The 25,343-nt window shown below is 45.4% G+C and overlaps 1 protein-coding gene across 3 annotated transcripts in view; it reads right to left on the bottom strand.

Annotated features, from left to right (window-relative positions):
• CARD9 (caspase recruitment domain family member 9) overlaps positions 1 to 25,343 on the bottom strand; it is a 354,115-nt gene that overhangs the window by 69,619 nt on the left and 259,153 nt on the right. For all 3 annotated transcript variants that reach the window (XM_086921021.1, XM_086921020.1, XM_086921019.1), the window contains one exon: positions 20,703 to 20,855. In XM_086921021.1, the coding sequence (XP_086777147.1) occupies positions 20,703 to 20,855 (153 nt within the window). The remainder of the gene's footprint in view (positions 1 to 20,702; positions 20,856 to 25,343) is intronic.

A 25,343-nucleotide genomic window follows, 5' to 3' on the forward strand; every position in this document is an offset into this window, starting at 1 on the left:
CCACTGTAGCCATGATCATGTCTTTTGTGAAGTTTCCCTTCTCTTCCTCCAAGATGGTCAAAAAGTGGGTAGTGTCCTTTAGGTAAGTTGAAGATTTTTGTACAATGTTTTGTAGATGTTTATCTATAAATTTTCCTATGGGTTCATGTATAGACCCTATAGTCGATACTATTGGACGTAGTGGCGGTTTTGTTGCGTGCTTGTGAATCTTAGGTGTCATATAAATGTATGGTACAGAAGGATTGATTTTTATCAAGTATTCTTTGTCTCTTTAATTGATGATGCCCTGTTCTAGAGCTTTTTCTACAATGTTCTCCAGAATTTTCATGAATTCCTTTGTAGGGTCCATTTCCATTTCCATATATGTATCCTGATCATTCACGTGAATTTCCACCTGGTTGTCGTAGTATTCCGTATCCATGATAATGAGGGCGCCCCCTTTATCTGCTTGCCTTATGGTGATATCTTGATTGTTAGCTAGTTTTCGTAAGGTTTGTCTCTCTTTTTCAGTCAAATTTGTCTGTTTAGATTTGGGTTTCTTGAAGGTTTCTTCTATTTCTTTCATTACTACTTTTTCAAAGGCATCCAATACCTTGTGGCTCACTGGGGCCATGAATTTGCTTTTTGTTTTTAACCCCATCATTGTATCTTCTTTAGGTTCTGTAATTGTTGGTTTTTCCACAATATTCGTAAAAAAATGTCGCAGTCTTAGTGATCTCAAAAATTTGTACATACATATTTTTGTTTCCAGTAAATTAGAATGGTATGTGGGTACGTATGATGAACCTTTTTGTAACACTTGCATTTCGTTGGAGGTCATGGTATATTTGGATATGTTTATTACTAAGGTTTCTGACTCCTTGTGTTTTTGGCTATAGTTTCCGCTGGTATTTGTTTTTTTGCCCCTCCTGGTTCTGTTTGGGGTCCTGTAGCCTTCTCTAAAAAAGGAGCTGGTGTTGTTGTGGTTTCTGTGTTGGATGTTGAGGGCATTGATTTGTCTACAATATTTGATTGTTGACTCTGTGACGTTGTCCGTTGTCTCCTATTTCCAAATGGTGTCTTTCTTTGTTGTGCATCATCTGATGATGTTTCATCCGAGGATCTATCATAATTTGGTTTCTGTTGTCTCCTTTTAGCGTAGATGTCAGCCCATGTGTACACCTCTCCTAAACGATAATCAGTGGTGTCTCTTTTGAATTTTCTTAATTTCCGATCGTTGATCTCCTTCGTGTATTCTTCTACTTTTTTGTTTGTGTCTGTAAGAATTTGGTCCCATTCCTCTTTAGTTGTCATTCTACTCAAGTCATCTTTTAGCAAGTTTATTTCTTTGGTTAAATCTTCCAACAGTTTGGCTAATTCTTCCACTATTAACAAAATGAGGTCTAGCGAACATTTGTTTAGAATTGCAAACCATCTTTCAGTGAACCTGGCATTGATACTTTAGCTGACCCGTACCGATGGAGTCGGTTGGAATTGTTAGACTGTGTTGTTTTCAGCATCGTGGTAGGCCCGAATGGAGCTACTGACTCTGAACTGTGTTTTTCAGCTATTCTTGCAAATTGAAGGTTATCATGCAAAGTAACTATTTTTACAGTATTGTATGTTGGGTTTTTGTCATTTTTGGTCTTGTTTGGTTTAGATAAAGAATCTCTTATTTGTCTGAACTGGCGTGGTGTCCATTTGTAGTGTTTTCACTGTGGAACTGTATGCATGCACAAATGCTTTACACACTGCCTCTGAGATAAGCCTGTCTGCTCGTGCCAAGCTACCAAGTGGGTGAGAAGGGTTATTTTAGAAGTGTATCCCCCTTTCCCTGACAAGGAAGATGGGTCCCTACTTGGACATAGGTGAAAACCATTGCCGACTAGAGAACCCCATTTCTAACAGCGCCCGAACAATAACTAATTATGCCAGCTTTCCAACAGTATGCTCGGAGAGCACAGACTATATTACAACGTTGAAAGTGACTGCTCCCTAGCACCAGAATAAGAAGTCAATAGGCAGAGCGCCGCAACGTGCCTCTATGCCTGCAGTACAATAAATAAAGCATTCCGTTGTACTGGTGCTATCCTGAAACACGGGGTTCGAGCCGCTCATTGCCAAAACGTGTTGCGAAGAACACCACAAGACGGGTGTCGAAGAATGAGGATGTAGATTAATAAAGTGGACTGCGCACAGACATTCCAGCAGTGGGTCTAATGAAGCCAAACAGTCTTACCGAGAATACTCACCCAGAATGTCTGTGGCGACATTCTACACCAAGTTCTACACGTAGAACAACCCTCAATAGTTATCCTGCAGGATGGAATGATTGGTGGAGCTGTCCTGCAGGAAGCAATGATTAGATGAGTTATCCTGCAGGAAGACACGACTGGGTGAGTTTTCCTGCAGGAGGACATGACTGGGTGAGTTTACCTGCAGGATGGCTGAACTGATTTTCCTTTTGCTCAAACCTGTATCATGGTGTTGTTTTAGGGCAGCTTCTGTTAACACTACATTAAATACTTTATTTGATCTTCTTCAAATAATAATGTTAGAATGTTGAAGCTGTATTATGCCCTGTTTTTAAAAAGCATAAGTCAAACAAACTAGAAGTTTGTTATATGTTGAAGAAATCACGGAGCTGGAGGGGTAAAGAATGGCCCTGCTGGCTGATTCACAGCACAAAAAAACAGCTGTTCCTTGTTCGAGGTCAATCAAGATCGGGAAGATCTGGGAGGAGAGGGTCAGAGAAATCGGGGTCACCATCTCAATCGAAACTCCTAGAATCCTACCTCTATTCTCGTCTTCCTCTGTTTTAATTCCTAAAAAGAGGTTAAATCAGTTTATAAACTGAGAGGGGAGGTTACTCCACAGCTACAAGAATTCCTAGGCTGTAACTTGCTGCTGCGTGACGGACAGTCTGGGTTCAGACTATGGGGAGGGAGACCAAGCACAATAGCTGAATTCGGGGGAAGATCTGCCTTCATCACTGGATGGGACTCGTTAGAAAATCCAGATCCTACTAGAGCGGTGTGCACCCCAGAGCACCATGGACCAAATAACATTCTTGGATAGTCTGGAGAGACTGGTCGGACCAGGGGACCAGCTTTCCAATGATATCACCATTTCTTGTCACAACACAAAAAAAAATTTAACGTTTTCTCCCCTCATCAACAGTGAAACCAATTGCAGGTGGGGTTCCCCAGGACGGACCTCTAGCATTAATAAACGTATACATGAAACCTTGAACAAGTTGATCTCGCAATACCAACAGCTTCAGATGTGCACAAATATCTAACTACAATTCTGAGAAGGTAGCATAAGGAACACTAAGATCACCACTAACTGAATCAAACGTATGTGTTGATGGATGAAGGAAAGCTATCTCTGAATAGATCAAAAGCTAAAATCCTCAGAGTTAGACCCTTGTGTGACAGACTTCCCATCAATGGGCTGCCTGTCGGAAGAAGGAGTCATGGCGGCCTCTGCCGAAGCAGCAAATCTTAGAGTGTGGTCCATCTCAGAACTTTCTATTGATGATCGTAGCACAGTAATAATCAAAAACATCCGCCTCCATCACATGCTGTGGAGAAGGCCATGACTGTAGTTTTGGTTTCCCTCCCTGTGGTCTCGGTGCAATCGAGACCAGACCACAGCAGTGTTGTTAATTCTGGAGCCTTCTGGAAACGAATAAAGAAATGTCAGACTGCAAATCAAAGCAGCCAGATCACGTTCCAACTTTTCATGACTCAAGGTCCGCTTTGGCGTCCAGTGGCACAGAGAATGAAGTCCAAAATCATCAGCATGGTCTTCAAAGCTCAGTTGTGTTCGGCCCCAAGTATCTCCAGTGTCTTATCTCCAACTATATACAGAAGTGAAACAGAGTCAAAAATTGCTAACCTAGGCCCATGATGGGAAGTCGCTATCAGTGTCGCGGGAGCTCAGTGATTTAGACAGGACCTAACTTAAAAACACGCATCTCCAGAGAATCATTCCCCATCACCCATGAAATGATCTGGGTTACCCATCTCACCACTACCATCCCCCCAAATCCCCTTCCCCTAAACACACATACACACACTTCCTCGCCCCTGCACACCCAAAGAAATGACAGGTCTCATCTGAAAGCAGTTTTACTTGTTGCATATTTTTTTTTGTAGTTTTATACAGCGCAAACTCGACCCGAAGGAGGGCTTTACGTGAGCACCAGTCGCATTACACAAGGTCAAACATTCATGTGTTTTTTTTGTTTAGACACGGACATTAAGTGATTTGCGCAGAATCACAGGATTTCGAACCGACGCCGAGACTCGAATCTGGTTCCCCAGCTCCAAAGGAGACAGGTCGGGCCGTTACAGCACTTCTCAGTCTCAGCTAAAAAAAAAAATTTAAAACATGATCTGAAATTTCGGACTTTACGATCCGATACTTACTTTCGGCCATTACACCATCCAAGAAAAGGGACGAACTGTGATGAAACGCTGCCGTTGTACACAAACTGAAGCTTTGCAGAGCAACTAAAATTATATATTCGTTAGATGGGTTCACGTGAATGCCGTCGTTCAAAAGTTGATAGATCGGCATTCGGCCTTTAGAGGGCGCCAGTGCACTAATTTAGAGCACTGGGAACGTCGGGATACAATCGGGGTAAGGAAAATACAGTTCTGGCAAAATCTTTCTAGGGCAAGTTCAAGTTTATTTATATATTTATGCATTTTTATAAAGCGCTATTGGTAGTCGCCCATTATCTCGGAATAGAGGCAGCAGAGCTCTATAGGCCCTCCACTTATGAACCGGAAGCTCTTGGGAAAGACATTCATCGTGCCCTATAAATGGTACAGTCCCTGTGTAGGGCAAGTCTTCGTGGTGCCAGTTGGAAGATGCCACAGATGCAGACTTTGGAACGGGGGAACTAGGTTCGAGGCTCGGCGTCAGCTCAACATCCTGTGATTCTGGACCAAATCACTTCATCTCCCCGTGCCTAAAAAAAAAAATATTAAATGTGTCCTTGGTGTATGTAAAGCGTTCCAATAACTTCGGGTCGAGTTCGCGCTATAAAAAGATAGCAACAACAAGCATTGGAAATGCAATAGGTCTCGCATTAGGAAAGTTTGAGCTATTGGTATTGTAAATGACACTTTTTTATTTATGTGTTGGTTTTGAAAGTAGCAAAATTAATAGCTTTGTCAGTTACAATGTCAATAGTTTTAACTTTTGCAAATGTGACACCTATAGCATTTGTAATGCAATGTGTGTTGTATTTACGTGACTTAGATGTCTTGATATTACAAATAACAATGGCTTTTAATTTTGTAAATAATTAATACTTAAATAAAAGTTATTGTAATTTATAATGGCAATAGCTTAAACGTTTGTAAATAACTTTTGTGAAGATTATGTTCAGTGTATTTTATTGTGACGAAAATCCAAGAACATTGCATTTGCACCCACACACACACACACAGCCACACACATGTAGTGGTGGTGGTGTTGGATCTGGGGGATATGGTGGTGGTGGATGTGGTGGTGGTGGTAATGGTGGATGTGGTGGTGGATGTGGTGGTGGATGTGGTGGTGGATGTGGTGGTGGATGTGGTGGTGGATGTGATGGTGGATGTGATGGTGGATGTGATGGTGGATGTGATGGTGGATGTGATGGTGGATGCGGTGGTGGTGGAAGTGATGGTGGTGGGTGTGGTGGATGATGCGGTGGTGGATGTGGTGGTGGTGGATGTGGTGGTGGTGGATGTGGTGGTGGTGGATGTGGTGGTGGTGGATGTGGTGGTGGTGGATGCGGTGGTGGTGGATGCGGTGGTGGTGGATGCGGTGGAAGTGGTGGTGGATGAAGTGGTGGATGCGGTGGAAGTGGTGGATGTGGTGGTGGATGAAGTGGTGGATGCGGTGGATGTGATTGTGGATGTGGTGGTGGATGTGGTGGTGGATGTGGTGGTGGTGGATGTGGGGTGGATGTGGGGTGGATGTGGTGGTGGATGTGGTGGTGGATGTGGTGGTGGTGGTGGATGTGGTGGTGGTGGATGTGGTGAAAGTGGTGTTGGATGTGGTGGTGGAAGTGATGGTGGTGGAAGTGATGGTGGTGGGTGTGGTGGTGGTGGTGGATGTGGTGGTGGTGGATGAGGGGGCGGATGAGGTGGCGGATGTGGTGGTGGATGTGGTGGTGGATGTGGTGGTGGTGGTGGATGTGGTGGTGGTGGATGCGGTGGATTTCATGGTGGATGTGGTGGTGGATTTCATGGTGGATGTGGAGGTGATGGTGGATGTGGTGGTGGATGTGATGGTGGTGGTGGATGTGATGGTGGATGTGATGGTGGATGTGGTGGTGGATGTGGTGGTGGATGTGGTGGATGTGGTGGTGATGGTGGTGGCGGTGGAAGTGATGGTGGTGGGTATGGTGGATGTAGTGGTGGTGGATGCGGTGGTGGATGAGGTGGTGGTGGATGTGGTGGTGGATGTGGTGGTGGTGGATGCGGTGGTGGATGTGGTGGTGGATGTGGTGGTGGTGGATGCGGTGGAAGTGGTGGATGTGGTGGTGGATGTGGTGGTGGATGCGGTGTGTTGGACAGGCCACATGGAAGGCCGCTCTCCCCCAGCCCGACCCGGCCTCAGCCCGGTCCCGCAGGAACCACACACCACTCTTGCACGGCCTCCGTCCCCTCAGGGACCCCTGCCCTCGAGTATGTCAACCTCGTGGGCCCGATCCACTGCCCGTCTACGCGCCCATCCCGGGGCGCCATCTTGGACACTCCACCACGTGGCCGCCTGGCCTCCGGCCGACCTCAACCCTGGGCCTGGCCAGGCCTCAGACATCCCGGCACCACTCTCCACCCAGGAGGTGAGCGGGCTACTTGGCAAGTCAATGGGAGAAAGAGGTGTCGATGGCTCTCCCCCGCCAAGTGCCGCTCACCCATCGCCTCCCCAGGCACTGGCTCCACCTCCCTGCTGTGTGTCTGGACTCCCTCATCCCGGACCCCCCGACCTCCAAGTGCGAGGGTCCGGACATCAAAGCACACCAGCCCTATAACTGGGGCAGCTCCAGAGCAGGAAGGCAGTTGTATCTTGGAGTCGAGAGACGTAAAGAGGAACTCATCCTGGACGGACTACTGGCGCTGCCGTAGCTCTGTCTTGTGCACCATCGTCCTGCCTGTTGGCGCTGCCACAGCCTTCGTAATCTTCATCACCTTCATCGTCGTCGGGACCTGCTGGCGTGGCCGCGGACCGTTGTAACCGCCATCTTCACCGGGACCTGCAGGCTCCGCCGCGGACCGTCGTTTTCCTTCGTCCATCTCGGGACCTGCCTGGCTCCGCCGCGGCCCGATCATCTAGAACGCCGAGCTCGAGGATTGAGAGCTATTTTCCACTCATTGGTAACAAAGACTGTCCCGCTACCCCTTTTCCTAAGCCAGAGACTAGAACCGAGGGGACCCCTGAGTCCAGACCTCCTTGTATCCATCATCGTAACCTAAGAATTGCATATAAAGTCTCGTTAACCTTCAAACTTGTGTGGTGTCCGTCTGTGGGGGGGAAGTTACTTGTCTGTACAGTCGTTGGAGACGGCTCTCCCTGGAGACCTCTCCCCGTAACCTCGGCCGACCCTCCCGGTCCGTCTAACACGGTGGATGTGGTGGTGGATGTGATGGTGGATGTGTTGTGGTGGTGGATGCGGTGGTGGTGGATGCGGTGGATGTGGTGATGGTGGATGCGTTGGTGGTGGATGGGGTGGTGGATGTGGTGGTGGATGTAGTGGTGGTGGGTGTGGTGGTCCTGTGGGTTCCATAAGGGTTTGTGACAGAGAAAAGATGATCTTATTTCAATAACATTTAAATTCGTGTTTGTATTTGTGTCTAAGACCGATTCAATTTTTCACGGGCACAGCACCAAATCGCCCAGTCTAGGTAAAGCTTATTTAAGTCCTCTGTTCTTTCACCTTTACAAATTATCAGAGGAGAACATCAGCTAATGTGATAAACGGATTTTTTGTTTTCAAGCTCCTATTGTGTAAAACTAATGACCTGATCTGTCAGTAATATCAGTTCTCTCATTCCATGATGAGGCAATTTGGTGTTCTGTGTTGCAATATATGCTTCACTTATCTAACAGTCTGTGATACTGTCAGAACGTCTGGTGTGTGCTTCACAGATGAAAATCTGTGCAAATAGAGTGAAAAATCGATGGCCGATTGTTATGTGCAAACAGAGATTTCCAGTGGTCATAGGCCGGCCATACACTTGCACCTCTAGAGCAGTACCTGTTCAAATCCTTACCTTTTCTCATTCCAGAAAAAGTTTTTTCAACTCTTATAAAGGAACACTGTATTATGATGGCTTTTTGTGTCTTTATTAGTGGTCAAATTCTCTGCAAGTTCCGCAGTTTGAAAACATGTAATTTATGATCATTTCTGGCCTGTTTTGAGTTTCTTCAAGCAAAGACTCAGAGAATGAAACATCACGTCGGTGTAATTTTCCTTTAGACTGAATTTCTCATAAATGACTCAAGTTATCGTAGTGTTTCCCTCGGGTGGTGAGCAGCAAATGAAAACGTGTCTTTCTGGTGGTGAGGGCAGGGTGGGATAAACATGTCCTCCTTTCAGATGCACCCTTGCCACGGTGACGCTTTTGTCCTTTTGATGTTCTGTTTTCGGACCGGTGGACGGTTGTAAACAGATAGATGCATCTCAAATGCTGACTTGGTCGGCAAACAGAGAGGCCTTTGTGTGAGAGAGTTGGCCCTAGCCCGAGTAAAACGGCTGCTGGTACTCGAAGCGTTAAAAAAGTGCGGCAAGGCTACATCCAGACTGGGCTGAAGCCCTGGCGAAATTTGTTTTAGCGATGATGCCAAACCCTTGTGTCCTCCTTTGTTTGTTTCTTTTGGGGCATTGTTGTGTTTTTTTCACGCATGAAATTTTAAGACTGAGTTCCCTACTACATCTGCTCAGTAGACAACTTGGAAAAAGTTCCTGCCTGTTTGCACTTTCTCCGTTCAGGCGTTCGGCAGCCTTCCCCAGCCAGGTTTTCAGTGAATTTTGGGAAGGAGGGAGACGGAGAGAGGGCGAGTGAGTGAGAGAATTTGAGAGAAGGAAAAAAAGATGGGGGTTGGCTTTATTCCTGCTCGGCCTGAGCCGGCCTCTCGATATTTGCCAACTTTTGAAAGCAGCCAAGAGGGACGTGTTGGAGATAGTGCAGGGGAGGGGGCGGAGTGGGGAGAGGGTGTTAAGCAGCAAATAAAATATATACAACCGGGCGCCTGCTAAAATATTAAGCGCGGCGCCCATGTAGTTAATACTTAAAGTTACAATGTAGGACAACGAGGAGCAAATAGTGGAAAAGCGAGCGCAGTGGTGCACCCTAAGTGCGGCGCCAGAGTTGCCAAAAATAAAACAAGTCTAAATAAATAGAACATTTCACAAAGGCACACACACGAGAGATGAGTCATGGGGTGCTTACAATTTTCAGCCTGATAGTCTGGCACAAACTGCTCGTCATTGTCAGGTACCTGAGCTGAAGAGAGAGAGAGAGAGAAACAAAACGGAGGGCATTGCTGTGGGGAGGGGGGGAGGAGAAATGCGACACAGCCGAAACTGAAAGCACGGCTGGCCGGCCGTGAAAGTCTTTGATCCGGCAGGGGGTGGAGCGGCACCAAGCCGTGAGGGGAGAGAGAGTGGGGAGAGGGCGGAGCAGGAAGAGCTGCTCTCGGCAGGCTGGGGAACAGATGCTGCTGGGGAACTGATGAGGGGAGGTGCCCTGAAGAAATGCGACACGGCAGGCAGGGGAGGGGGCGGAGCGGGGGTGTGGGAGGAGTGCGGCTGAGGGAAAAGAATGCATGGCAGGCGGCTGGGGGCATGTGCACGCGCTTTTAATGTCAATGCGCATGCGCATTGAGCTTGAATTTCACAGGCACTGCAAGGAATCGCCATAGATTCCTTGCAAGTTGGTTAAAGTCTGTTTAAGCCCCCATAGTCTCGCAAGCTCAATGCGCATGCGCATTGACAGGCGAGACCTAAAAACTGTGTCGTCCGCTTGAAATATCGGGTAAGCCCTACAAAGGAAACGGGAACGTCAATTATAGACACACTATTTTGGTATGAGAAAACGAAACTCTTTAAATTGTGTGGAGGAGTCTGACGACAGTGTACTCCCAGCAATGCAAATTTGGAATGACCAACAATAAAAGAATTTGAAGCCAATTTCTTTTGAATTCTGGCAGAGGAAACATAGGGGAGAGTTTTGTTGAAAAGACAGATGTTTCGGAGAAAGTGCTTGTTATCGTCAAGTACATGAAACGCGTGTTGATTTGTACCAGGAAGCCAGCCACGGCCTAGGGGCCCGAGTGAGTGGTTGCTAGGCAGAGTCATCTTAAAGATTTTAGGGGCCCCGGGCAAGACATACTTTAGAGGGCCCTGTCCGGAACCACTTAGTATTTTATTATCAATTTTCTGCTAATCCAAGCTCACTATTCCAAACAATATTAAATAATACATTAAAGGTTGAGATGGAGAAATACAGGTATAAAATACAAAGTTAAATTTCCCGGGGGGTTCTAGGAAAGTGGGGCCCCTGGGCAATTGCCCACAATACGGCAGTCTCTGCCCATGCCTTAAAACATCTCGTGATTGAGGGACCCATTCTCCTTAAAGGCGTGGCACTGTATTGTATATTCCAGCACCACTGAAATACTTGGGGCACAGAGCACTTTGTCTTGGGATAGACATAGCACTTTTCTAGGAGTTTGCAGCAGTGTGAACAATGATGGAACCAACATGGACATGATGGAGCGCGGCGTGCCAGAGTTCGGGGGGCTTATTGTTGGCACTGCATGTGAAGTAACAAGGTCGAAGACAACACCCTATGAATTCCCACCTTTGTTAAATGGTGAGCTTGTAAGATGCTAATCGCACCATAACCAGCTCTGATGTAATATAAACTGGTCCGTGCTGTTTTAGAGGAACGAGGGCATTTCCGACTCATCTTTGACTCAGCTTTGACTCATCTGGCACTGGGGAACATTTACCTGCACAGTAATGTGGGAGCGACTGGCAACAACAATCACATCTACAGTCTGGAGGTAGAAACAACAGCAACACTGAACTTTATTTTTCCTCAGTTGGTCTTGTATTTACTAGTACCGTGTCATGGCTGAATAGGTAGATATGGAGCAGTAGATAGGTAGCCGTCAGACTGATGGACAGGAAGACAGCGAGGCACACAGACGTATCAGACAGATAAACAGGTAGGTCGATAGATAGGAAAAGAAGACACGATATGGAGGGAGACAGATAGACAGGACAGGCAGCCAAACACACAGGAGGGTGGGAGGCAGGCAGGCAGACAGACTGGCAGAACTGGTTCTGTAAATTCCAGTTTAATGTATTCATATATGCTGAACATTTTTAAATACGCCTCAAAGAAAATACTCGTCGTACATTGCCCGCAGTTTTAGCAATATTAGAAAGCAACTAAAATGGTCGACTGAACGATTTTCACAGTATGTTAAAAATGGCAACAGTTTTTTTAAACATTTTTAACAAGAACATATCGGACATTCCACAGGAATTTTGAGGTTTTACTGACTTGTGTTATACAGCCATCTGTCTAGTAGGTGTTTGTCACTATTACGACATGTGAACTCCTAAAACAGGCTAGCAAGTTACAGTCAAAACGACCTGTAAATTATACGCATGCTTGCTTGTACTGTTGATTAGAAAACTTCTAAATGAAATCCACAATTAATAAGCTGGCACCTCACCAAAGGCAGCAGTATGGTAACAGGGTCAAAACAAAGTGTGGAAATAAAGAGGCGGACGATTCAGTGGGGGGGTGTCTATAACGAAAACAAAGATGATCTGACTTGTGCCCCATCCATTCCATTTCCAAGGCCCTCAGGTCTGTTTACATATATGCTGGGAGCTCGCTGCAGATAAACCACTTGCATGCATGCCAGTACAATCAGTCATGGAGCATTCATCTAAAACCTCATCTCAGAAAGTCTTTGTGCTTCTCCTCCTTGGCATTTAATTCCAGAGAAAGCAGTGCCCCACTCCTACTCCTGTCAAAAAGGCCCGGCTGCAGTAAATCTAGCACCAGCTGGCTCTTAGTCTGCAGCTCTTGGTTCCAATCACAGTGTAGGTGGGATGGGCAGGGTTGGTGTATTCAAATTATGCTTTCATCACCCCTCCTAACGAATGCTGAGAAAGTTAAAGGTTGGTGAAACAATGGGTGACTTTGTTGAAAGACTTGATGCGATTATTGAACACTACAAGTTCTGTGACTTCACTGTCGAAGAAGCCACGCGCCTCAGTGTCATTGATGGCAGCCTTTCAGATTTGTTTAGAAGGCGCATGCTGGGAGAGACACAGTCTAGAGAAAATGCGGATGGCTGCGGCAGCAGAAGAACGATCAAACCTTCAAGCTGCAGACATGGAAGCAGGTACAGCACACAATGAATCGGATTTGACTGTGAAAAGTGAGCACAAGCACAAACAAGATTCACGTAAGTCGAAGGAAAAGAAGACTATGCTTCCCATGTGGAGTTTTGTTTACCCATGAAGGTAAATGTCCAGGCATAGGAGAAGTCTGCAAAGGTTCTTGGAAAGAGAACTGTTTTATAACAATGTTTGAGCTAAGGAAAAATCAAGTGCGTAAGAACGGCAAGAAAAGATGGATGCAAAAATGTTCCAGAAGCATTCTCACCACGCCCCTGAAACAAAAAAGTATCCTCAGCTATGGCATGTAGGAAATCAGGCAAGATCAATCATTATCAAGCTCATCGTATAAAGGCTCTTCAGCGCCACTATTGAGTATCAGAGAAGAAGATGGGTGTGCACTGATATCTAACAAAGCATGGCGTACACTTGGGGTTAGCTGCCTGTAAAGAAGATCACAGTTCAAAGAAAGCTCACCAAACAAAGTGAAACTTCATGTGGACACTATCCCAAAATCACATTGAAAGTGAATGATCACCCAATAATTTTTATCAGACACTGGCACATCGATTAACCAGAGGACGGCCCGGGACCAGGGTTCGATTCCCGGCGCGGCAGGTTTCTGGACCAGGGTCAGCGGACTCGATAATTCTCTCGCCTCGGTGCCCACTCTGATCAGCGTTCACACTCTGCAACTCTGGGCATTAGCTTGCCTCATCTTCACTAACGGCCCCACCAGACCGCCGGGGATGCCTGGTCTCACCCTGGAGATACCCATTAAGGGACCATCTCTCAGGGAAGCCAGGAAGGGTTTCGCAGAGGTCGAAGCGCCTTGGGACCCTCCGGGTAAGTAGTGCGCTATATAAATGCCTATACATACATACATACATACATACTCCATCAGGCACAAAGGGCACTTGGGCTGCTTCTGAGCCATTGCAAAGTCAAGGGTCATTCACAGTGACAGTGAGACACAAAAAGACATTGGTGCGAGCCACCATTCACATTCTACAAGGGACTTTGTTAAGTGCCTCTTTGCTCCGTTTTGCCACCGCTGCTGACATGGGGTTGAATTCCCTCAACTACAACCTCTGATCGCAGTCGAAGATCACAACGTGAATTTCATAATTGTTCAATGGCCTGGCAAAACTCAAGAAAATGAAAAGTACCACTTCATATCAATGAAGACATTCGCCCTGTTGCTCAGCAACACCGTAGAGTTGCTTTTCATCTACAAGAAGCTGTAGAAAAAGTTAGAAGCACTCTTGAAACATGAACTCATTGAATGCTTCATCGCGGACAAGATCATGCAATTGATCAATTGTGTTTTCCCGTCTTGACCTGAACAAAGGGTACCATCAACTTGAGCTGGAGAACTGCAGTTGCATTACTACCTTGTTGGCTCATGTTGGTTTGTTCAGATATAAAATACTTGAGATTTGGAGTATCTTCAGCTTGCGAGTAATTTCAGGACGTTAATCACAGAGTAATCCAATCGGTTACGCCTGCTTTCAAATACAGTGAAGACATACTGGTTTTTAGGAGAACACAAGAAGAACACAACAAAGCCCTTAACCAAGTGTGCCAGTCACTTGTCGATGCAGGCCTCACTCAATGCTGTAAAGCGGGAGTTTCACTAAAACAAACTCAAGTTTTTTCGGCACATTCTCTGATGGGGTTAGGATTCCAGACAAGGTGCTTGAACTGTCATTCACTTACAGCCCCCTCACCCCACAAGTAGTTGATGTTCCCATGCTGCGATCCTTTATAGGTTATGGCCAGTACTGCTCAAGATTCATTTGCAACTTTGCCACAGTCAGTGCTCCATTAAGAGACTTGACAAAGCGAAATGTACCATTCCAGTGGTCTCCGGAATGTGACCAGAATTTCAAAGACATTAAACATGCAATTGAGAATGCAACGGAAATGCCTATTTTGACCCCAAGCTGCATACCAAAGTAACAGTTGATGTAAGCCCGGTATGCTCTGAGACACATTGTGGCCTATGCCAGTAGAAGCCTGTCTGATAGAGAATGTACTTACTCTCAGCTGGAGAAAGAAAGTCTGGCTGTGGTGTGGGCCTGCAAACATTTTCCTGTATTACTCTACGGAAAAGGATTCACTGTCATCACAAATCACCAGGCGTTGCTTACAATATTTGGAAACACGAAGGCAAAGATGTTCCCTTGCATCAAGAGGTGAGGGTTAAGACTGCAAGTGTTCTACTATAAGATTGTGCACAAACCAGAGTCTGGCAGATTACTTTTCATGAGTGCCACTATCTCGACCTCAAGGACAGCTGAAGCATAGCTCAACTATATTGTGAGTCCAGCACACCAGTGGCTCGGTCTGTGGAACAAATAAATCATTGCTATCACCAATGCAGATAAGGACATGACCATAATCAGAGAACTCATCACCACACACTCCTGGAGAAGCACCCGACCTCTTGCCAATGATGTTGAATTCCAAAAGTAAAAAAATGTACAGGATCAGTTAGCACTCACCCAAAAAGGCGTAATACTTTGAGGCTTCAGAATTTTCATACATGGAAGCCTAGGACAGTGGGTCATCAAGCTGGCCAGTGAAGGACACTATGGTATCGTAGCCACTAAAAGAGCTTTAAGAGCTAATGTGTGGTTCCCTCAGCTAGATGAGCGAATCGAGAAGGAACTGAAGGTGTGTCACATTTGCAATGGTTTGTCCCTCAAGGTAACGCAGCACACAGTGATAATGTCTGAGCTTCCTGCCCGTGTGAGAAGTTAGCCTGGCATATGTTGTCCACTATTCTAGTTGGCACCTGGCGCCAGTCTAAACAACCCTTATTGATGGTGGTTGTAAAGTCAACCTTTTAGACAAGCTATCCTAGTGGTAGCATAGACCAGCAGTATTAGGCTAAAACCTCAGAGAGCATGTGAAGCAAGCCGTTTGACCAATTATAATCCCTTGAGTACCAAATGAAAGGACACCACACAAGGTATATATCAAATATATATGTATTTATTTCTAACACAACCCCTCTGAACTCTTTAGGAGGTCAGAGATCGAAATACATCACAAGTTACTCATTAAGCATACTGTAAGTTGCACAAATACAGTTCTGCCCTAGGGTCCTCACAAACCATATAAGTAAGTGGTATAAGAACCACTTAAGGAATAGGCCTAGGGAATCGCTGGGGCTACACTAGACAACCCAAGGTTAGGAAGTAGGAGACCCACGGGAGACGCGTGCAGTGTCTAAACACAGTAACGAGTTACCATTGACTTACAATGGAGAACATAGAAGTTACAAAGTTGCAGTTTTAAGACCCTTCTGGATGGACTACGGTAAAACCCCTTTAAACTAGGACACTTCGAGAGTCAACACCCACGGGAGCACCGGAGTACTTGAGTTACCTCACCCAGGGAAGCCGGGTGCATAGGTGTCTTTTTGTGACGGTTTTCGTCGATGTTTTCTATGGAGATCTGCAAAGAAGTGCTGCAGGCGACCAGAGGAAAAGTGTCCGGGTAGATCCAAGGGTGGATCGGAGACAAGAAGAACCTGAAAGCAGAGGGGACAGAGTCTGGGTCACTAGCCAGTGACCAGGAAGGAACCAGGCGATGTCAAGTGATTTCAGGTGAAGGTGTGAAGCTGGTCTGTGCAGCCACGAGCTGGATTCGAGCTGTCCCACGAAGGATCTAGATGACTGCGGTGTCGGCATCCGGATTGGACCCAACAAGCCTTGGTAACCGCAATCCACGCAGGAAGTGAAGATGGGCTTCGAGTCAGACCAGCAAGGTCTGGGGAGCTTCTCCTTTGGAGGCAAGCTGGAGCAAGCCTGGAGCAACCAGGAAAGCAGTTTGGTTTCAAAGGTTCGTCTTCGGAGGGCTCACTAGCCAACGGGCTAGAAACCGGGAAGACGAGTCGAGCCGAAATGCAGGAGCAGACCCCCCACGGCACTCGTGGAGTGTGGAGGGCGGAGCTTCGGTGCAAATGGCGCTCTGGTCTGGGGCTTCTCAAACCCCAATGCACAACTTCGAGAGTGCCTCGGTAGTTGCACTGTTAGCAAAGTGCAGGATGTCCAGGGTGTCCGGTCCCACGTCTCTCGTGTCCGCCACGAATCTCAGCTTTGCTGTGGATGTGGATCGGAGTCGGAGAAGTCTGGAAGTCCAGTTCCTGAGTAGCCGAGTCTTCGAGTTCTGGCCGGAGCGTCGACAAAGCAAACCGGCAAGTTACTGGTGGTGCTGTTTGCAGAGAGTGGTCACTCCTTTACCACAAGGGAGATGTCTTCAGTCTTCTTGTCGATATAGAACGCCGAAGGTCCAAGAGTTCGTATCAAAGTTTCTTCCAGGATTAATCTAAAGTCTCTAGACACAGCTCCTATCTTTATACTGATTTTAGGGGCTGGATTACCTGCTAGGTCCCTCCTATGGGTGGACCCTGAGAAGGGGTAGTTACACCCCTTTCCCTTTGTCCAGTTTTGCACCAGAGCGGGGCTGGAGTGCCCCAGCAACTGGTTTGAACCGGGCTATGCATGGAGCACCTTGTGTGCCCCCAGGCAGTGTCTGGTAAAGCATCTTTCCATTGAACCCACCCTGCCCCAATACACTACAGGCTGTCTGGGGAGGGGCTAGCACCTCCCCTGACAGGAAACCGTATTGTCCAGGCCGCCCTTGCCAGAGTTTCGTCCAGCAGCAGGAGGTCAGACTCGTGTCTGTGGCAGCAGCATCCATTTTGTGATGCTGAGGCTCTGTTTAACTTTAACCGGGTAAAGCAGTAACTACATGTCTTCTCCCTCTAGAAGGGTGGAATGCTACCCCCGCCGCCAGGACTGGCAGGGGGTGTGGGGTAGTATTCCAAAGTGTTTGATACCTTACATGACATGTTTTGATAAAGCCAAACCAAAGTTAGCATTAACCGCGAGGATTATAATGCACTTAAGAGTATTTGGTATGGCTAGATCATAGAACAGCTATAAGGAGATGGTTCCGAAAGCTGCAGAGCGGCTCAGCTCATGCTAGGGCACCCTCTCACGTAAAACCAAGTACTCTGCCTTCAGGATTGTCAAGGCCTGCCATAGGAGTGACTTATAAGTATATATGTGTCTATATATAAGGGTAGATATAGGTATACTATATCTAAGCAAGGGGTGATTACACCACATTGCCCAAGCTGAGTGATCAGCCTGTGGTGTCAGTTTGGATGGCCAGCCAGGGGTGGCATAATACATGCTGCAGCCCCTGGTAGGCCTTGGATGCACCTATGCCTGGGTACCTATGGTACACTATAAAGGGGCTCACAAAGGTGACCCGATACCCAATCAGGTATGTACCTAAAGTACATGGTATCAATTTAGAGCGAGAACAGCTGGGCTGTGGGTCTGATTAGCAGGCCCACAGCCACTCTAAAAACGAAAAGCCAGTGAATCACAGCAAAAAGTGGGGGGGAGGCCCAAGGAAGCAGACCCTACTTTCCTACAGCCCGTGCTTGGGAAAGGTTGCAGTTGACTTATTTGGGCCTGCCTTTAAGAAATGGACACCATCTCATGGTAGTCATAGATGAAAATTCACTTTTTCCTTTGGTGGAAGACCTTTCTTCCACAACCCATGAAAAAGTCATAGAATGGCTTAATTACATCTCTGCAACATGAGGCATCCCCGAAATCCTCAAATCTGTTAATGGCCCACCCTTTACCAGCAAAGAGTTCACAGACTTTCTGGTCCGACTCAACGTCAAACACCAAAAGAGTATGGTTCTCTGGCCTCAGGCCAATGGTGCCATTGACCGATTCATGGGCTCCCTCAAAAGGGTCTTTCAACAAGCGTCCATGGTTGGAATTGATCTAAATCAAGCTCCCTGCCAGCCCTTCTGAGCCTATCGATCAACCCCTCACTCCACAACTGGTGAGAGTTCAGCCACCTTGCTATTTTGAAGAGCCATTAGAACAAAACTACCTCAATAGTCCCTAGATTGATCAGTGAATGCTGATCAGGTTCGAGACACGACGCAACTCGGAAGTGGAAAATGAAAACGTAGATACAGGCATCCCCAAGCCCAGGAGAAAGCTTTCAACAAAGGAGACAGGGTACTGGTTAAGCAGAGACTAAGATGGACAATGGACACTCTTTTTGACGCTGATCCTTTACAAGTCCTAGTGTGCAAGGGCCATATGGCGAAAGCACATCGTCCTGGGCAATCCATCATTTTGGACGCATCACATTTTAAACACCTACGACAACACTTGTAGAGTTCTGAAACCATGTGTGAGGCAACCCCACCAGCTGGTCCAGCTAAAGCGCCAGAGCCTATGTCGCTGATGCCCCATCAGGGTGGGCCTGGAATCACCTGAGCCGGCAAACAAGTGCGAGCGCCTCATTGAGGAAATGTGATGATGTCTGCCCCTTTTTATTTAACAATGGGGGAGCTGTAGCGTATTAATGTTATGCTCTCCAAGACCCGTGTGGTTCTGGATGGACTCTGGAGAGGAAACGTGATATGTGAGAGGAGGTGTTAGGGTGTGGTTAACCTAAAGTAAGATATAATGCGTAGTGTGCAAGTGCAGAGGAGTAAAGTAATGCTGGATAGCAACTCCTGTGTGGAGTAATTCATCTGCATGCGCCTGGGGAAGATTCTACATGTTTGACCAATGCTGTGAAAGTTAAAGTGATTATGATCGGCTGTGTAGTGTGTTATACATTCATAGGAAATTAAAGGCACCCTACTCTCAGCCAGAGGTGCCCCAACAGCAGGAGTCCCCATGGTTCACCCTTACCATGGACCACATTTCCCAGATCAAAAGCCATGACAAGCAAGGAGGAAGAGGGGAAGTAGAAGAGGAGGAATGCAGGAGAATTGAGCAGGAGCTGGTCTGTCCTTTGAACGACAGACGTTTTTACTAGGCCACTCTCAAGACTGTTCCCACAACTAATTCAATTACAGCACACTTCGGTATCAGAACAAAAAGTTTTTTGACCGGACGGATTGTGAGCTAGTGAGTACAGGAAGACATAGCTAAAAAAATATAGAAACACAGAAATCTTCTAGTAAATGAGGCTTTAAACATTAAAAGCAAGACCAGTAAAATAAGAATTACGTGATTGCTTAAAGTAAAATTGCTGACATTATATACGTTCATTATGTTTGTCAAGGCTTATGTTTTAATAAAATAATTGGCTTCTATTTTTATGATTTTGCTCATGCAAAACAAAAGGCTCTACTGAAAAATTATGCTGATAAATATAGTTCATTTACATGCTTATTTCACCGTGCTTCAATTAAGCATCTCATCATCTTGTACACTTTATTGCTCCTCAAGGGAAAAGCCTTCTGCTCAATAAATAGTCCCTGACAAATGCAGAAAACAATGCACCTCATCCGTTGCAATGGATCCACTTCCAAAGAGGAGGAACAATACACCTAATAGCCAATAACCTCAAAGTGAGAGAGAAATACTCCTCTGGATTGATCCAAGATGTGACTGTCACAGTATCAAAGCAAGTCTAAAGGGGCTGGGCCAAACAAGCCATTGGCAGAAATGGTAGGAATAAAATTTAACTTTGGTAGTTTATTAATGTATCTGCAGATGTATTCTATATAGATTTCTGTTCATCATTTACAAGATGTCTTGCCGATGACTAAAGCGGTTAATCCAGACCTAAAATGCAAATGGCTAATGACAAAGACGAGGTTATATGGCCTGCACAAGGGTTTAGGGTGCGTTTTTAACAGGAAGTGTGTTGGACAACTGCAATTTTGTCGATAGATGACGATGGGCTAAAGGTAATCTGTGATGGTGACTCCCCATATATCAACCAATGAGCAGATTTTATGCCACTTTTTGGATGTGGTGGTGATGACAATGTTAAAGAAAGAATGGGCTGCCCAGCATTACTGAAGCGTTCATGGTTGAGGAGTCGTCGAACAGGCAGAAAGTAAGTGCGCTTTAGAAAGTAAACCACTCCTAGTTCCATTTGTGCCCTTGCACTTTGCTGCAACATGAAAAGACAACTTGAAAAATACACGATAAGGCAGTATTTGCACATGAGCTCAGGAAGGCGACCGCCTCCCTTCACATCTCTATTGACGCTGGTTCCTATCCTGAACTTGTGTGATAGCTTAATGCGTTCTGGGTATTGTAGTCTTGCTTTGCTTCCACTGAGCTAATTAGATTAACACACATGAAATCAATGGTTTTAAAGTGAAAGATTCTGCACTGTAGTTAGTATCCATAATAACCTGGAGTGAGATGGTCACCCTGGACCTCCATGGATCACACCAGAAATAAGCAAATGATTTTTAGCTGCTTACCTTGTCACGGAGATCCTCTGCCTGACGAAGGGCCTTCCTCAAGTTGTATAGGTTGTTCACCAGGTCCTGGTGCTCCTCCAGCGCCTGCCTGCGGTCGTCTTCTAGAGCTTGAATGTAAAGCCGGTTCTTCTCCGCTTTCCCCTCTTTGGAGATCTAGGTAAAAAGAAATTCCACCAAATCAGTCATTCCCAGGTCAGATCAGTGACAATATGAATGAAGTAACATCTGCTGATGTCCCTAATCCTGTGCACAGTGGCTCTTGGGGTGGTTCACACTATCAGAATGCCTCTATTATTTTTATTACTGTACATTTGATCACCCTATGCTGAATTCTTACTGTTTGGTATATATGGCTGCAGACAACATTTATAGATGCAACATGTGAACTGATTTTCTGCATTGTGATCAAGAAGCATTTCGAGATTTGGTTCCTCCCAAACCAGTATTTTTAGACCTCTGGTATGAATTATAGTCATGGTTGCTAAGCTTTAAATCTATTCAGAACTCTGAATGCGGGGTGGGCTATCAATACCCCGATTGATGTGTGTCGCATTGATCCGGCTCTATATTGCATTATGTGCAATATCCATTTCTGTAAATGTAACAATTAGAAATTTAAACACTTTTAAATAGAAAAATGAAACCCATTAAGGGCCACATCTGGTCTGCGTTCTTCCCGAAAAGTTATTAAGGATAATACAACAGTGAACTGGCACAAAACTATGAAAGAAAGGTCTATGTGACTAACAGGACTCATTTCCAAAATAAAATACACAGGGTTTGTTGTCTAGAATGCGGAGAATTCGACCCAACAAGAATAAAACACTAAAAATACACAATATCACTAATTGCATCATTATTTAGAATAGTTTAACATAACTGGCCATAGATGTGCAGAGTAAGCTAACACAGGTAATGCTTTAATAAGTAGTAGGATGATAAATAGGACAGCAACACCCACAAATAATCCATACAAAGTAATCGGAATTCTTAGAGCATATCCCATGAAAATATTTTTTGTCAACACAAGTAATGTCAAAAGCCCTTGCTAGGGAATGTAGGGAGCTCTCACACAGGTTTACAGCTATGTTTGGAATAGATTCACTATTTTTTCAAATTCACAACAAAAATGTGTGAAGCAAGAGTGCTTCTCGACACTGAAGCACTCAGTTTACCAGTCGTAACTTTGGAAATCTTTTGTCAATTCCAAGTTATGTTAATGTGGGAAATCTTTGCATCTGTTAGTGTACAGTGTACATTTTTGCATGTGAAAATGTACAGCTCAGGTGATGTTTTTCTTTCTTTCCTCCACACAAGAAATACATTTTCCATAGGAAGAAACCTCATAATACACTACCACTAATACTTTGTTGGCTTTCCTTCTCATTCCCACCCAAGATGCAATGTGCCTCCTTAACAGGGTCACATTGGCAACGAGAATGCCTTGCAAATCTTGGCACCTCCACTAAAGACAATGTAGTGACTCGTGGCTAATAATGGCCGGGATAAGCTTTCTGCTTCAACATTCCAGTGTTTATCTGTCTGTTTCTCCCTTTTTAATTTAGAACATTCTAACCTCGGGGATGGAATGTTCTACTAGCCTAATAGCCCTTCTGCCTCTGGCTATACCGGTCGTTAAACCCCTTGCATGTGCGGCGAATTTTCGCAATGTGCTGGGCATTTGCATAGTGGGCGGGATTCGGATGGCTCCAGGCCGTCGTGAGGACACGCCCACCGGACTCATGACGGCCGGGGGCCGCCATGAGCATGCAAGGGGTTAAAGGCCCTCTCCCTTGTTATAGGTCCTCAGGCCCTATAGGTGCATATATACGTTCTCCAATTAACTCTATATATAGTTGAGCATCTGCCATGGTAGGTTAGGCATTAAGTGCAGTCATTTTTAAATCATATTCGTTATCTTTTCAGCACATGCTTTTCATTAACTAGGTTTTTTATGACTTTGAAACTATTGCAATAGATTGAAATATGATTTATGGAATCATATACATTGAGATAATGAACCACATGCATTTTAAAATCTTAGAGATCCTAAATGAGTTGATGAACACTAATTAAATGTATTCATTTGAGCGCTAAGATCTTATTTTGAAAATGCAGAACATGTTTTCTCTAGGGAGGGGAGGTTGGTAATCTGCCCTGTTTCAAGGCCTACCAGTCATTTGTTACTAGGTGAAAGGTGAACCCTTTCTCTAATCTGTGCAGCTGGAACTAAATTGTAGTATGTCAATGTCTTTACCATAGAGATTAAACACTATAGCGATAAAAGTTATTGTACTTTCATATCGTAATGGCGGCAAGGCCAATTATGAATCAACAATACATACACATCTCTCCACCATGGTAACATACAGTGTTCTCTTATCTACATTTCAGTAAAGGCTCCTATCATTAGAATTAATTTCGTCCAGTCCTGGCTTAGAAGTCAACAGCATTAGGAATACTGGGATGTGCAGACCTATACTTAAAGACTTTTTGTCTGAACTAAATCTCACCGAAGCCTGCACACAACCAACACACTCAGAAGGAGCTACATTGGACTGGATAATATCGAGAAATATGGATACTTCAAGCCAATCAATTGTTCCATGCGACTGGTCGGATCACCATGCCATAACCTTCATGATACCCACCGTGAAAAAGAGCCAGACCACGCAACCTACCAATCTTAAAAAGTGGACTCTGGACACTAAAGACTCTAACATTGAACTACTAGTAGAAAGCGGTGAGAAGGACCTAAATCCACCTAACAACCTGCAGGATGTAATTGATCCAACGGATCATTACACTACAGTAACTAATATAGTCAACGCAACCATGCCACTAAAACTGAAAAAAGTAAGAGAAGGTTAAAAATCCATGGTTTGATGTGACACTGAATGAAGATAGGCGGAAACTAAGACTTGCTGAAAGAAAATGGAGACAACACCCATCATCCCCCGAACTGAAATCTCTCAGAAAAATCAGAAATTAATACAACAAAAAGATCCTCAACTCCAAAAAGGAATTTATTGGATCAGAACTGGATAACGCCAAAAACAGACCACGAAAATGATTTGAGATCTTAAAGCAACAATCCAATAAATTGGCCAAATCTGCCCAAGAAACTACAAAAACGCAACTGAGCTGTGAGGAATTCTCAACATTCTTCAACAACAAGGCCAACACTCTAGAAATAGAGCTCATGAGAGCAGCGGACAACCTCCCCAACCAACCACTCTCACTGATCAATAACACCTCGAACATCGACCATAATAAGGCAAAAAACAAGGTACAGTGGGATACCTTCAAACTATACGACCAAAATACCATCGCCAAAACATTCTTAGACATCAAACCTAATAACCACTACAATGACCCTCTCCCCTCAAAATGCATGAAAGAAATCAGCCATATAGTCATTCCAATATGGACAAAAATAATAAATGCCTCTCTATCCCAAGGGATCCTTCCAGATTGCCTAAAAACAGGTCAAGTTGTCCCCATCATCAAAAAACCTACAGCGGACCCGGGAGATCCTAATAACTTCCGCCCAGTGACCAATATCCCATTACTTGCCAACGTAATTGAGAAATGTGTGCAAAATCAACGGAGCCATCACATCGCCAATTTCACTCTATTGGACGACTGTCAATCAGAACTCAGAACAGGACACAGCACGGAAACAGCAATCCTACATATTGTCGATGACACATTACAGGCTCTAGACCATATTCGAACATGTCTACTAGTCCTTCTTGACCGGTCTTCTGCATTTGACATGGCAAATTATGAAAAACTACTAACCAGGCTTCATGACAGGAGGATTCAGAAAAGGGGGTAGTGATGAACAGAGTGTCTGAATTAAGCAGACCACTCTTACCCAGTCCAAAGATCAGGGCTTGATCCATCACCGTTATTTATCTCACTGCACCATCCCAGCTCAGAACCTGGCTATATGCAAATCAGTCTGTCCCTGGCCCAGTGCATCATGGGAACAAGGCAGACTAAACTACCAAGCCAATTCTTCACCAGAAAGGAGACAAGCTACCGGGGACCGGTTTCTGGCATTTCAGCCTTCTTCGGCCCGGCTTGCTTGAATCCTGATGGTGCAGTGAGAAAGGGACTCATGTCTGAGTATACCCTGCCACACCTATAGTGGCCAAAAACGATTTTGTCCACCATAAGCGTGGAGGGGTATACTCAGATGTGAGTCCCTTGCTCATTGCACCATCAGGATTCAAGCAAGCCGGGCCGACGACGGCTGAAATGCCAGAAACCGGTCCTCGGAAGCTTGTTTCCTTCCCAGTATAAGAATTGGCTTGGTAGTTTGGTTTGCCCTGTTCCCATCATGCACTGGGACAGGAACAGACTAATTTGCATGTAGCCAGGTTCTGAGCTGGGATGGTGCAGTGAGCTAAAAAACGGTGATGGATCAAGCCCTGATCTTTGGACTGGGTAAGAGTGGTCTGCTTAATTCAGACACTCTGTTAATCACCACCCCCTTTTTGATTCATGACAGGAGGGGAATATCTGGAAATGTGCTGAAATGGTTTGAATCCTTCCTTCAGAATAGAACACAAAGATTCCTGGTCAACCAGACACTATCACCATCATGCTCTAACTCAATTGGAGTCCCACAAG

The sequence above is a fragment of the Lissotriton vulgaris genome, chromosome 5 (genome assembly GCF_964263255.1).
Source record: "Lissotriton vulgaris chromosome 5, aLisVul1.2, whole genome shotgun sequence".
NCBI classification, from domain to species: Eukaryota; Metazoa; Chordata; class Amphibia; order Caudata; family Salamandridae; genus Lissotriton; species Lissotriton vulgaris.